At 49.2% G+C, this 12,328-nt stretch overlaps 1 protein-coding gene across 2 annotated transcripts in view; it reads right to left on the bottom strand.

The window, feature by feature from the left end:
* Tnfrsf1b (TNF receptor superfamily member 1B) overlaps positions 1-8,469 on the bottom strand; it is a 32,300-nt gene extending 23,831 nt beyond the window's left edge. For both annotated transcript variants that reach the window (XM_034504159.2, XM_034504160.2), the window contains exon 1: positions 8,294-8,469. In XM_034504159.2, the coding sequence (XP_034360050.1) occupies positions 8,294-8,371 (78 nt within the window). In that variant the 5' untranslated portion in view covers positions 8,372-8,469. The remainder of the gene's footprint in view (positions 1-8,293) is intronic.
* Positions 8,470-12,328: the final 3,859 nt, after the last annotated feature.

Below are 12,328 nucleotides of genomic sequence, written 5' to 3'. Positions count from 1 at the left end.
CATGGCTTCTTTCTTGCACAATTGTATCCCCAGCCTGTTCGTTGCATTTTTTTTTTGTTTTTATATTTGTTAAATTTTCACATTTACATTGCTACAATTTACATTGTTACATTTAAAATGATAAGTTTCTTTTTATTTTATGTGTATGAATGCTTTGCCTATGTGTTTGTCTACACACGGAATGTGTACCTGGTGCCTGAAGAGGCCAGCATGGGCAACCGATCCCCTGGAACTGGAGTTACAGACAGTTAATTGCCACTTAGGTGTTGGGAGTAGAACCCCAGATTTTGCAAGAGCAGCAACCTTGGGACCACTTCCCTCACCGCTTTATTGTTATTGCTATTGTTTTCAATTTTTTGCATATGAGTGTTTTTCTTAAACTGATGTGTGTGCCTGGTGCCCCAGGATATCAGTTCCCCTGGAAATAGAGTTCCAGATGGTAATGAACTGTGTCAGTGCTGGGCATCAAACCAAGGTCCTATGTAAGAGCAGCTAGTGCCCCTAACCGCTGAGCCATCTCCCCAGTACCAGCCTGATCATTGTATTTTCAAATAAAGAAAGATCATTTCCCCTTCTCTTCAGTAGAATGAACCTGACAACAGTACATGCTTTCTGGGTCTGATAAAAAAAATTACATACAATAAAGTGTTTTGCAGATTCTGCAGAATTACAGGGTTTTTTTTGTTTGTTTATTTATTTGTTTGGTTGGTTGGGGTTTTTGTTTTGTTTTGTTTGGTTTGGTTTGGTTTTTGGTTTTTCGAGACAGGGTTTCTCTGTGTAGCTCTGGCTGTCCTGGAACTCACTCTGTATATCAGGCTGGCCTTGAACTCAGAAATCCACCTTGCCTTTGCTTCCCAAGTGCTGGGATTAAAGGTGTGCGCCACCACCGCCTAGCTTTTTTTTTTTTTTTTCTTTTTGAGACAGTGCTGGCCTAGAACTCTCTCCATCTTCCTGCTCCCACCTTCCAAGGGATTGCATATTCAATCCACCACACCCGGCCCCAACAATTATTTAATACAGTTGGTATTACTTCTTCCACAAACTGGCCACAGATACACAGTCTCATGAGTCTTTGTTGATTCTAGCAAACCTCCTGCCCAGCTAGAGGGTCTAGCCTGCTCCGGGCCCTTCCAGCCTCCACTTGCTATCCACTCATTTCCAGTCTGCCATGTTCTGGGACTCAAGACCAGGAAAGTTCCCTGGGAATTCTTGCAGGAGGGTAGAATTCAGGGATAATCAAATGGATGACAAGACAATGGGACCACAAGACCAAGCCACAGAGAGGCAAGAGTGGAGGCCTGAGGGGCAAAGAGTCGGGAGTGGACTCCTGCCAGAGAAAGCAGGAAGCAGCAGGACCCAGGCTCATGGCCAGAGGCTCAGGCAGCCTGAGAGCAAGCAGCTGGTCACAGCCTCATTAGGAACCTTGGCTCTGTGAGCTGTAGACAGAAGCGGGGCCGTAGGTCAGCAGCGGGAGGCCAGGCACAGGGCATAGCTAGGGCATTGGCAGGGGTTTTACAATCTGAGTCAACATTCCAGAACCCTTCCTCATAGATCCACTGTCCAGTCCAGAGTTACACTCCATCCTCTGCTCCAAGCAACTGAGCTTTCCATCCAGCGTCTAACAGCCACAGGCCTGGATTCCAATGCTGGCTCTGAGAGGCCTCACTGGCCTGGCCAGGCTTGGAGCAATGGAGATTCAGAACAAGGAAGGGAACTGGAGGCCCAACTCGGTCTGGCCCAAAGTGGAAGTCATAGCAGACTTCAGGACCCACAGCCTCTGTGCTGTCCCCAGAGAACAAAAAATGTCTTTGTACATGGCCTGCAAGACTACCCTTAAGTCGCTTCCCACTCAGCTTTCCACTTCAAAGTGACTCAGTTTTGGTCACATAGGTCACTATGGTCCTAAGGCCAAAACCAGACAACCTGCACTGGCCTTCCTGACAAACACCATGGGTGGTAGTGAGTGGAGAGTCTTCCCTGTGTCTTGACAGAGGGGTTGGGTCAACATAGGCCCAGGCTCCCAAAGAGAACAGTGGTGACTCTCTAGGCCTCGTAAGGACCCAGCACCCCTGAGCAGGTCACTGGATGCTGTCACTTTCCAGTTTAAACAGGAGCGCATACTCACTCAGGCTGTGACTTCTTGCAAGCCTCTTACACTGAACGTGTGGGCTGGGAGCAGGCCTTCTTAAATGAGGAACAACATAGCATCCATAAACCTAACCCCTCCACCTCTATAAAGTAGAAACGGAGCCTGGCGTAGTAGCACAAACCTTTAATCCTAGCACTGGGGAACCGGAGATGTGTGGATCTCTATAAGGTATAAGTTCAAGGCCAACCTGGCCTACAAAGCAAGTTCCAGGCCAACCGAAAGCTACAAAGCAAGACCCTGTTTCAAAAGAACAAAACATCACACACACACACACACACACACACACACACACTCACAAAAAATAAAAAAAACAAGAAGAAACAGGATGTGTGTGGAAGACCTTAGAGACGTCAGGCAGTCTGCCATCACCTGATTCAAGCTGGTAAGGGTCAGACAGAGCTACAGATTGGAACATAACAGCTACCTTCCCACCACCAGAGCCTTAGCATGGCTCACACTAGGGGTGCAAGGACACTCTCTTCCCCTACCTCCTGCTGGTAAGCTAAGTCAGCTTCCTCTTCCTTGGCTCACAGCTAAGCAGTTCAAACCACAATGGTGTCACTGTCAGCTATGACATCACAAGGTCCCATGGTGGAAAAAAAAATGTGTATAAGCATCAAAGGGGTAGGTCCCGGAGCTGCAGAGCCCCTGTCCCACATGAGGAGTGGACCCCAAACCCGAAGCCCTTGCCCTGCATCCTAGGACAAGAGACACTATCAGACCAGAATCAGCACCAAATAAGGTGTCCCCTCTAATGGGTGACAGAAAGCTTCTTTGAGGAAACACCCTTCCCACTTGGGCTTCCTTGAGCTTGGAGGCTACCAGCGGGTCCTGCTCGCTGTTATGCAAGTCTGACTTCCTCAGCATCTGAGGGCATGCCTCACTGTTGGCATATCAAAGGCACTAAGTTCTAGGGGACAGGAACAGGAAACCCAAGACTTACAGGCCTGCCTGGGACATCAGCACTTCAGCTTCGAGCAAGTTGAAAGGCAGCCATTAAATTGTGATGCCCATGGGAGCCTGAGACAGGGAAATAATTCTAGCCAAAACAAATGAGGATAAAGTGAGTAAGACGGGCTGGAGAGATGGCTCCCGGGATACACACTTGCCCACAAGCCTGAGGTCCACAGCTGGGACCTTCCAGAGCCCACATAAAGGTTGCTAACTATAAACCCGGCACAGGGGAGGCAGAGTCAGTGACCCCAGAACAAGCCAGCTAGCTAGACTAACTCCAGGTTCAGTGTCAAGTAAATAAACTGCAGAGCGATCAAGGATGGCATCCAATATCAATTCAGGCACAGACATGCACCTACAAACAGGCAAATATCCCTACAAATGCCACAGGCACACCGCTCATACAGGAAGGAAGGAAGGAAGGAAGGAAGGAAGGAAGGAAGGAAGGAAGGAGGGAAGGAGAGAAGGGGAAAAGAAATCAGCTCTTTTTCTTGTTATTCATATCACTGGCAGCTCCACCCCTTCTGAGAGAACATTGAGACTAGTGTTGCTTGAAGATTTAGGCTCAGAGAGGTTAAATAACCTGAGCAAGGACACACAGCAATCCATTAAACTCTCCTCTACTAACATTCAGGCTGTGATCCTTCCTCAAGGTTGTACTGTCTTAGAAGTCACTTGGGCATAGGGAACTGGAAAGCTTCAGTTCAGAAGACGGCTTTCCTGTCTTAGTCTTTCTCTCTGTGTGTCTCTCTGTCTCTCTGTCTCTGTCTTTGTCTCTGTCTCTCTCTCTCACACACACACACACTCATAAACACACACAAATGCAGAAGGAAGAGAGTAGAGAGAGCTTGGGATCTACTGACTTGTAGGGATGAGCTAGAACAGGGGTTCTCAACCTTCCTAATGCTGCGACCCTTTAATACCGTTCCTCATGTTCGGGTGACCCCTCAACCATAAAGTTATTTTTGTTGGCATTTTATAACTGTAATTTTGCTACCATTATTAATCATAATGTAAATTATACAGGGTGGTCTTGGTGGCCCCCATGATGCCTAAGGGGGTCACGACTCACAGATTGACAAGCACAAAGCTAAAGCCTTCAGTGTTTCTTTCAACATCATCATGCATACTCCTCATCGTCCCCAAATGACATTTAGTGCCTGCCACTGAAAGGGTGAGATGGTGACTCCCTGACCATATAGCTTTTGCTACTACACAGAGTCCCAGACTCCAGTCAGGCAAGTGATTTGAGGGGCCCAGCCAGAAGAAACAGGGCAGGAAGTACACCAGGAAAAGGTGACAGGAAGGAACTTGATTTTGGGGTGCTCAGCAGCAAATTCACTCAAGCAGGAACTTGGGGCAACTGGGTATCTGATGCCTAAGCTTTGGGGACATATGGCTCCCACTGATGAGGGCCTGAGTCCCTCCTCTCTGTGAGCACTGCATATAACCCAACCGGGACAGCTACCTTTGGCTCACACAGACACCAATGACTTCAAAGCCTTAGTCCTGGCTACCACCAGGGGTGTGTTTCCACTGTACAGAGGAACGAGGGAGGCTCTGATCACACAGCCTCTGGATAGCAGAAGAAGGCTGTAGGCTAACATCTGTGTGACTTGACACTGGGATGGCCTAATCATAGCCCAGGGTAGGTAGAGGTAGGAAGTGTGAGCTATTAAGGGAGAGGATCTCTAGGTCATCCGATCTGCTATGGCAGTGAGGAGAAACCCAGAGATACTTTGAAAGAGGCAGGCCACCAGAACCTGGATCTGCCCACCAACCTGACACATTTGGCTGTAAAATGGGGTCACAAGTCACTACAAAGGTCAGCCGAATATCTCTGACATTTAGCCAAATGTTTTGGGGGTTTTGGTTTTTTTTTTTTTTTTCTTTTTCTTTTTTCTTCTGAGACGGTTTTTCAGGAAGCCCAGGGTTATCTCAACTCCCCATGTACCCAAGGATGGCCTTGAACTGATAATCCTGCCTGTACCACCTGGAGTGCTGTGATTAAATTGTAAATAAGAACATCAAGAACTGTAACACCTAAGTCAGGCATGGTGGCAAACTTCTCCCATCTTCCCCACAAAGACACCCTAGGTGACCTCTCCCCTTTCCTGACAAAGCTACCCTGGCTAGTATTGGGTAGCAAGGGACAAAAAGTGTCAAAGTGTTGCCCAGCCCTGGAGACTGACAAATGCTTCAGGAAGCTGCCACTGCGCCAGGCCATTTTTCAACCCAAGAATGTCAGACAAGCCCTCAGGATGTAGCCCAGCTGGTAAAGTGTTGCCTGGCATGCAGGGACACACGTCCAGACCTACATAAGTCAAGTGCTGATGGCACACAGTTGTAATCCCAGCACTGGAGATGTGCAAAGATCTGGACTTCGAGGTCATCCTAAACAGCATAGTGGTCTGAAGGCCAGCCTGGGCTACAGAAGACACCATCTTAAAAAAAAAAAAAAAAAAAAAAAGCCAAGCAAATTCTCTATTACCACGAATGGGGATGGGGGTGGGGAATAAACAAAAGCTAATGTAACCCATGTAACAAGGGCAATTCTGAGAAAAACCCAAGTCTGCGAAGTGTGCGACCTTCTGGCCATGTGGCTTCTGAGGTTCTGGAGGTAGTTTCTCAGAGCTGGCCAGTGGGTAGTGTGTGAAGCATGTATAGACGAATGCCAGGAGACTTGATGCCACTATCTCAGGGTCCCTGACCACTGCCATCTGAAGATCCCAATACCAAGCCACATCCTCAGTCACAATACAGATGTCCCAGAAGGATGTCAGTCAGCGAACAAAAGACAGAGATAGGAGGAAAGGAAGAAAGAGCGAGCGAGCTAGCTCTCAGGCTCAGCAGTACTGCAGGTACCTGATCCACTCCAGGGCCAGCCTCGGATGCTACAGACTCTGGCTCGAGCAGCAAGCAGTAGGTCTCAGCCCTGAGAGTCCCATACACATCAGGTTAAGTAAGACCAGAACAAGTGCTCCCCTACCCTGCCTCGCATGAATTTATTTGCCAAATAAATAAAAGACTGAATAGGTGAAGGGTGAGGAGAGTTTGCTGCCCCTGGAACCTACTCAGATGAGACTTAGGGCTCTCTCTGCTGCCCAGTCCTGCTACACACAGTATCTCTGAGTCCCATAATAAGGGTAGGAGTGGGGATACAGGTAAGGGAAGGTCTGAAGAAAGAATCTTGGGAATCAGGCCAGCAACTTGCCTTCAAATCTGTCCCCATCACCTCCCAGTTCTGTGGTCCTGGCAAATGTCACAGCTTGTCACCCATTCCCACACCTTTCAGTGGAACAACGGTACCCACCTTGTAGAAACAGCTGGAAGGGAAGTTTCAGTGCCAATCTCTGACAAAGTGCCCAACACAGTATCTGGTATTTAAGTGTCCCAAATCAGGAGCTACTGTGGAGTCAATCATGGCAAGGCTTGCATAGTTCTTAGCTCTGGGTCCCTCCTGCCCTTGAGGTGGATGAGACACAGGTCATGTCTAAGTGTGTATGTGTGTGTGTGGTGGTGGTGGTGGTGGTGGTGGTGGTGAAGTGTACAGGCCTTTCTGGAGAATTGGTATTTACAAAAGGCTCAGAAGTGTTAAGTGGGCTGTGACTCAGACAACATGTGTGCAGGGGGTCACACATGCACAATGGCAGACACCTGGTCATCAGCTTCACAGAGCATAGGTTCATGTGAGCAGGCTGCACAGATACCTCCATCTAGCCTGGAATACCTGGAAGGCAAGGAAGGGTTCTGCCTCCATCACTAGGAGCCACAGAGGCTTCCCAGATAGGGATGTCTGGGCTTGAGCAAGATCTCTCTGTTCAAGGACGATATGTGGGAGTCGGAACTGAAGCAGACTAGCTAAGAGTCCATGGCCATGTTAGCAGAAGGTCTAAGCTGACCTGGAACTGGTCAGGTAAAGAAGGAAGTGTGAAGGAAACACCTTCAGCCACACAATCATTCCACCTGAATCCCACAGAGCCTTGTGTGTCCCCTTCCTGTACAGAAGCTCCTATGCTCTGGCCGGAGGGACAGACCCCCAGTTCAGTGCCCAAAGACCTATCCTTCCTTGGAGTTCAGAGCGCAATTCCCAGCCAGGCTGTTGACCACAGCCATGCACATTCACACTCAGCTTTCAGAACTGGGACTGTCCTGATCCAGAGTCCATCCCTGACACCTCCCTGAGGACCTACATCCACCGAGGATGAGTCTATTCCTTTGCAAATGGTCTGGGGCCATCTCCGGACACTAGAGAAGCCACCTGCCTCCCTGTGCTTCCCTGCAGTCAGGTAAGTACACCCTGTCCATCAGGGTGGGCTTGGGAGGCAGAAAGCATACACGGAGCAGAGCGAAGGCATATCAGTGCAGCAAGCTCCCTCTACGCCCTTCAGAAAAGGTAATTTCTCTGGGCCTCACTTTTCTGTACCCGTGATCTGCTTTCTTTTACCCTGTTTTACAATCAATGGAGACAGGAAGGAAAAAAAAAAAAAAAAAAAAAAAAAAACAACACTCTGTAGAAGTGAGCCTGTTCTTGTGTGAGTAATATGAATGCCGGATACTGGGATCTTTAATCTTTTCATTTTCCCCCGAGGTTCCTTGGGTAGTTGCCCTCTCGGCCAGTACATAGAGAACATTCTGAAATGGTCCCCCGAACACAGCAGGCGGATCCATGGAAGCAATCTGGGTGACAGCGAAGTGACTCACTCCCCAAAGGTCTCTTATATTAGGCGCCTACTTAGACGCCTGGCCCCGTGGTCATCTAGCAATCCCAGTATTGCTGAGAAAGAGACATACCATGGCTCAGAGGCGGAAGTCTTCAGAAGACGCAACCCGCTCAAGCAGTGGGGCAGTGGGGCAGTGGGCCCGTCCTTCCCACCTCCAGACCGCGGGACAGAAGGGACTTCGCAAGACTGAACAGTGTTCCTGAGCCTGGTTGAGTATTGTTCGAGCCCTGACCAAGCTCGCGGAGAGAGCCACAGGGTATTTCTGGAACATGAGGCTGTTGGGAACCGAGTACCACCCCAGGCTCCCAACGTGCCAGGTTTCAGGTCCCCAGTGGGTCCCCAGAGGAGTGTGGCGCGTGTCTGCTGGGGATGGGATGGCCTCTCGTGCTGTCCCGGAATTGTGCAAAAGCTGGGATGGGCACTTTGTGCTGCGCAGCTGTCCCCCATGACCCCAAGAGTCACCCACCTTGGCGGGCACTGTGTCCCCGGTGACCCACAGCTGCAGTTCGACGACCAGCGCGATCCAGAGGGCGGAGGGCGCCATAAGGGCAGCGGTGGCTCCCGCCCTTGCGCCTGGAGCTCTAGTGCCTCAGCTGCGCTCTACTTGGTGACTGAAAGCGAAACCCCCAGGCCAGGAGCTAGGGCAGACCAGGGGGTGGGGAGGGCGGGAATGGGCGGGGCTACACCCTGGGGATACGCCCCTTTACACAGAGCTCTCTGCTCTAGCTAGTCACCTCTATCTGGATTCCCTGGCAGCTCTGGGCTTCTTTCTCCAGCATCATTTCCCAGAGTAACCGAGTCTCTTTCCATCACCCCTTCCTCCTTCGAGATACCCTTCCATTGGTGGGGATGGGACGGGCGCTGAAGACAGGTGCCCACTATATTCGTGACTGGGTGCCCTGATTGGGCCTCCCCTCAGCTGATCTGTTTCTATCAATCCTTCCCAGATCTCACGGACTTCCTACTCTCCGTGATAGGACACTGGGGAAAGCAGCCCCAAAGTTGACACCGCTCAGGAGAACGAACGCCTTCTAGATCATTTGCTCATTTAGACTCTGGAGCCAGGCTAGCTACATGTGAATGTTTGCACTTTTTCGTTGAGCTTAATAAGATGAGCTATATAATGTGGCTCCTATAACATGCAGTATGTCTGCTCACTCGGAGTGTACAGGCACACAGTATAAGCAGCCTCGCGTAGGTACAGCTCTTTTTAAATACGTTTCATTTGTTCCTTAAACATACTTGGACCCTTGGGTAAGAGCAGTCTTCTTCTGAGTTTCCTTGGCTGATAGGTAAACAGAAATTGAGGGAGAAAGCCATCCAGAAAGTCTTGCTTCCTGGAATTGACCTCATCAGGAGCTCACTGTAGCTGTCATCTAAATGGCAGTACCAAGGACAGTGTGTATCCCTATGGCCCTGCCTATGGAGATAGGCAACTATTTTGCCCCTCCTCATGCACACACACACACACACACACACTCTCACTGTAGGCTGATAGAGATACTGAGAGACCTGCAGCCACTGGCCCTTGTGAGGGCCACCTCAAGGACGGTGCTTTTAGGTGCTTGGGGGAGAAACTGGGAAGTGACCCTTGGGAGGATGGAAAATCCCACCTGCTGGTCAGGAGCCTGGGAAATCACCTGGTTCCCACATGTTTCTGAGACATAGGACGCAGCCCACAATGTTAACCCTGAAGAGAGGCAGCCACTGAGCAGGCAGGGAGAGTTCTGGTCTCTAAGCCTCCTGTGGAAGACACAGGGGTGAGGTTCTCTGGTCCATCTGAGAAAGCTGAAAGCCAGGAATGAAGTGTCACCTGTCAGAAGCAAGAGTCAGTGGTCTGCCCTAGATCCTGCCCAGTGGGTCCAATTCACCATCCTCTTCAGCCACGGAACAATGTCACCAGGACCCACACGTGGGAGATCATAGGCTAGCTCCTATCTTAGTCTGTATTTTGTGGTTCAGCATCACACACCTCATATATTATAAAGAGAAGGGGATGACTTAGTCTCATGATTGTCATCCAAGGTCAAGGGGCCACAGTTGACAATAGCCTTGCTGGCAAAAAGATTAAATATGAATGGTGTGTGTGTGTGTGTGTGTGTGTGTGTGTGTGTGTGTGTGCGCACGCGTGTGTGTGCGTGTGTGCTTCTCTTTTTCTTCTTATAAAGCCACCAATACCAATCATGGTGGCTCTACCCTGATGACTTTTTAAAATTCTAGTTACGACTTTATATAGCATCAGCTGTTATTCTGTGAAAATAGTACAGCCTGAGCCCCCTCTCCCCCCACCCCTCGCCAATCCCTGACAACTAACTTAGCACCTGTGCGGGTGCCTTGCAAATCTTCACCAGGGATCACTTGCTGCTCACACTAATATAATAACGCTTAGCAATTGTGAAACCAGCGGTTACTGGAAGGCTACTCAGGGTTAGCAACACATGTCTGCTAGTACACATGGTCTTGCAGGGGGGAGAAGAAGCTTTGCAGCCCCTTTCACAGCTAGGGTGGTACCATAGATTCCAATCCAGTTTAGTCACCTTCGAAGCCAAGGAGCTCCTACACAGCCCAGTCACTCTGTTGCATTATACAGTCCTCTAGGACACGGGCACACCAACCTGTCCTGGCTAGTCCCTTGGTGCCTAGGAAGCACACAGTAGGAACAGCTTGATAAAGTGGAAGTGAGTGAGGACTTCTGCTAAGTATACACAAGAGACAATAAAGAGAGGAGTTCTAAGCCGACATGGTGGTGCATGTCTTTAATTCCTGCACTAGGGAGGAAGAGCTCAGTGAGTTCAAGGCCAGGTTGATGTATATAGTGAATATCAGGACAGCCAGGGCTATATAGAGAAACCTTGTCTCAAAGCACCAAGTGGGGGACATGGATGAATGAGTATAAATCAGGGTTGGAATCCAGTCTAATCCAGTCACTCCTTGGCTCTAGCAGCCCCACCATGAATCTTTTAGCCCATCAGCCCTATAGTACAGAAAAAGTCCCATTGTTCTTGTATCAGTCAGCAGAGATAGGATGGTGACTTGCTTAGGGGCCACAGAGCGAGCATCTAAATCTGGTACCTCCCCACTTTCCAGGACAGCAGCAAACCTGTTTGTTACCTCACACACCAAAAGCCTGACATCTCTGCTTCTGCAAACAGAAGACTCACCTTTGAAAGGCAAAGCAAGCAGGGATGCCCAGGCTGTTAAGTGAGCACCTACTGTATACAGGTGGTTCGGCAAGCCTCTGGGAGGAAGCACTCCAGTTTTAGCCATCACAGGTTTCAGTCTCTGATATGGCCACCTGTATGCACCCAGAGAGAATGTACCAGAAACTGTATCTCCAAAGCCCCAGTGCCTGCATCCCAGGACTTTTTTCCTGCTTGTTCAGTGGTGTGCCTGTGTTGGCCTACCCACTTCCTCATAAGGTTCTAATGACAAACCGAAGCATGATTCTAACCACTCTGGAGAACCAATGAATTTGTTGGACTTTCCCACAGAGAGCATGGTGACCCCAAAGCAGCCACACTGGAAAGTCTTCATGCAGCAAAGTTAGTGGCTTCTGCAAAGCTGCATAGAGCCCCTCTTATAGTCTTCCATAGCCAAATACTCTAGTACTTCCAGGGACACACCAAGGCTCCCGGGAGCAATTTGGATAGAACTGTGTCTTGGAGGAGTGGCTGGAAAGTCAGGTGAGGGTCCAATAGCCCTCCCATACCCCCTCCTTCTCAAGGGAAATGTTAACTGTCCATTGACCCTGCTATGATGGACTCTTTCTGGCACAGCTGTATTGTTTTCCAGGAAGAAAGCCTTCCTCAACAGTGTGGGGTGTGTGTGTGTGTGTGTGTGTGTGTGTGTGGTGTTCATGTGCACACTCAGAGGCACATACATGTTCACCGAGGCCAGAAATTAGTGTCAAGTGTCTTCCTCAATTCTCAGTATTTTGAGGTACAGTCTCTCGCTTGAGCCCAGAGCTCGTCCATTTGGACTGGTCTAGCAAGCATGTTCCACAGATCCTATCTCTCTCTCCCAAGTCTAAGATTACAGGAGGACCACAATATCCACTATGTTTTTTTAGGCTGGGGATGCAGACATGGGTCTCACACTTGCATACTTGCATGCTTGCATGGCAAGTATTCACTGTACCATCTTACCAGACCCTTGATGACCTGACTTTAAAAAAAAAAGATTTACTTATTTATTTTATGTATGTGAGTACACTGAAGCTGTCTTCAGACACACCAGAAGAATGTGTCAGATCCCATTACAGATGGTTGTGAGCCATTATGTGGCTTCTGGGAATTGAACTCAGGTCCTCTGGAAGAGCAGTTAGTGCTCTTAACCACTGAGCTATCTCTTTAGCCCCTGACTTTTTTTTTTTTTTAATGATACCACACACACACACCTCCGACTGAAGAAGCCATCAGAGGGTTGACATGCAGCAGGCAGTGGCTTGAGGCTGGGGGAGGCGGCTTCTACTAAAAGAGAGAATCTCTGATATTCTTTTAAG

Source organism: Arvicanthis niloticus, chromosome 5, assembly GCF_011762505.2.
Source record: "Arvicanthis niloticus isolate mArvNil1 chromosome 5, mArvNil1.pat.X, whole genome shotgun sequence".
Taxonomy (NCBI): Eukaryota; Metazoa; Chordata; class Mammalia; order Rodentia; family Muridae; genus Arvicanthis; species Arvicanthis niloticus.
The sequence above is the reverse complement of the archived record's forward strand: the minus strand, read 5'-3'. Positions and strand labels throughout refer to the sequence as shown.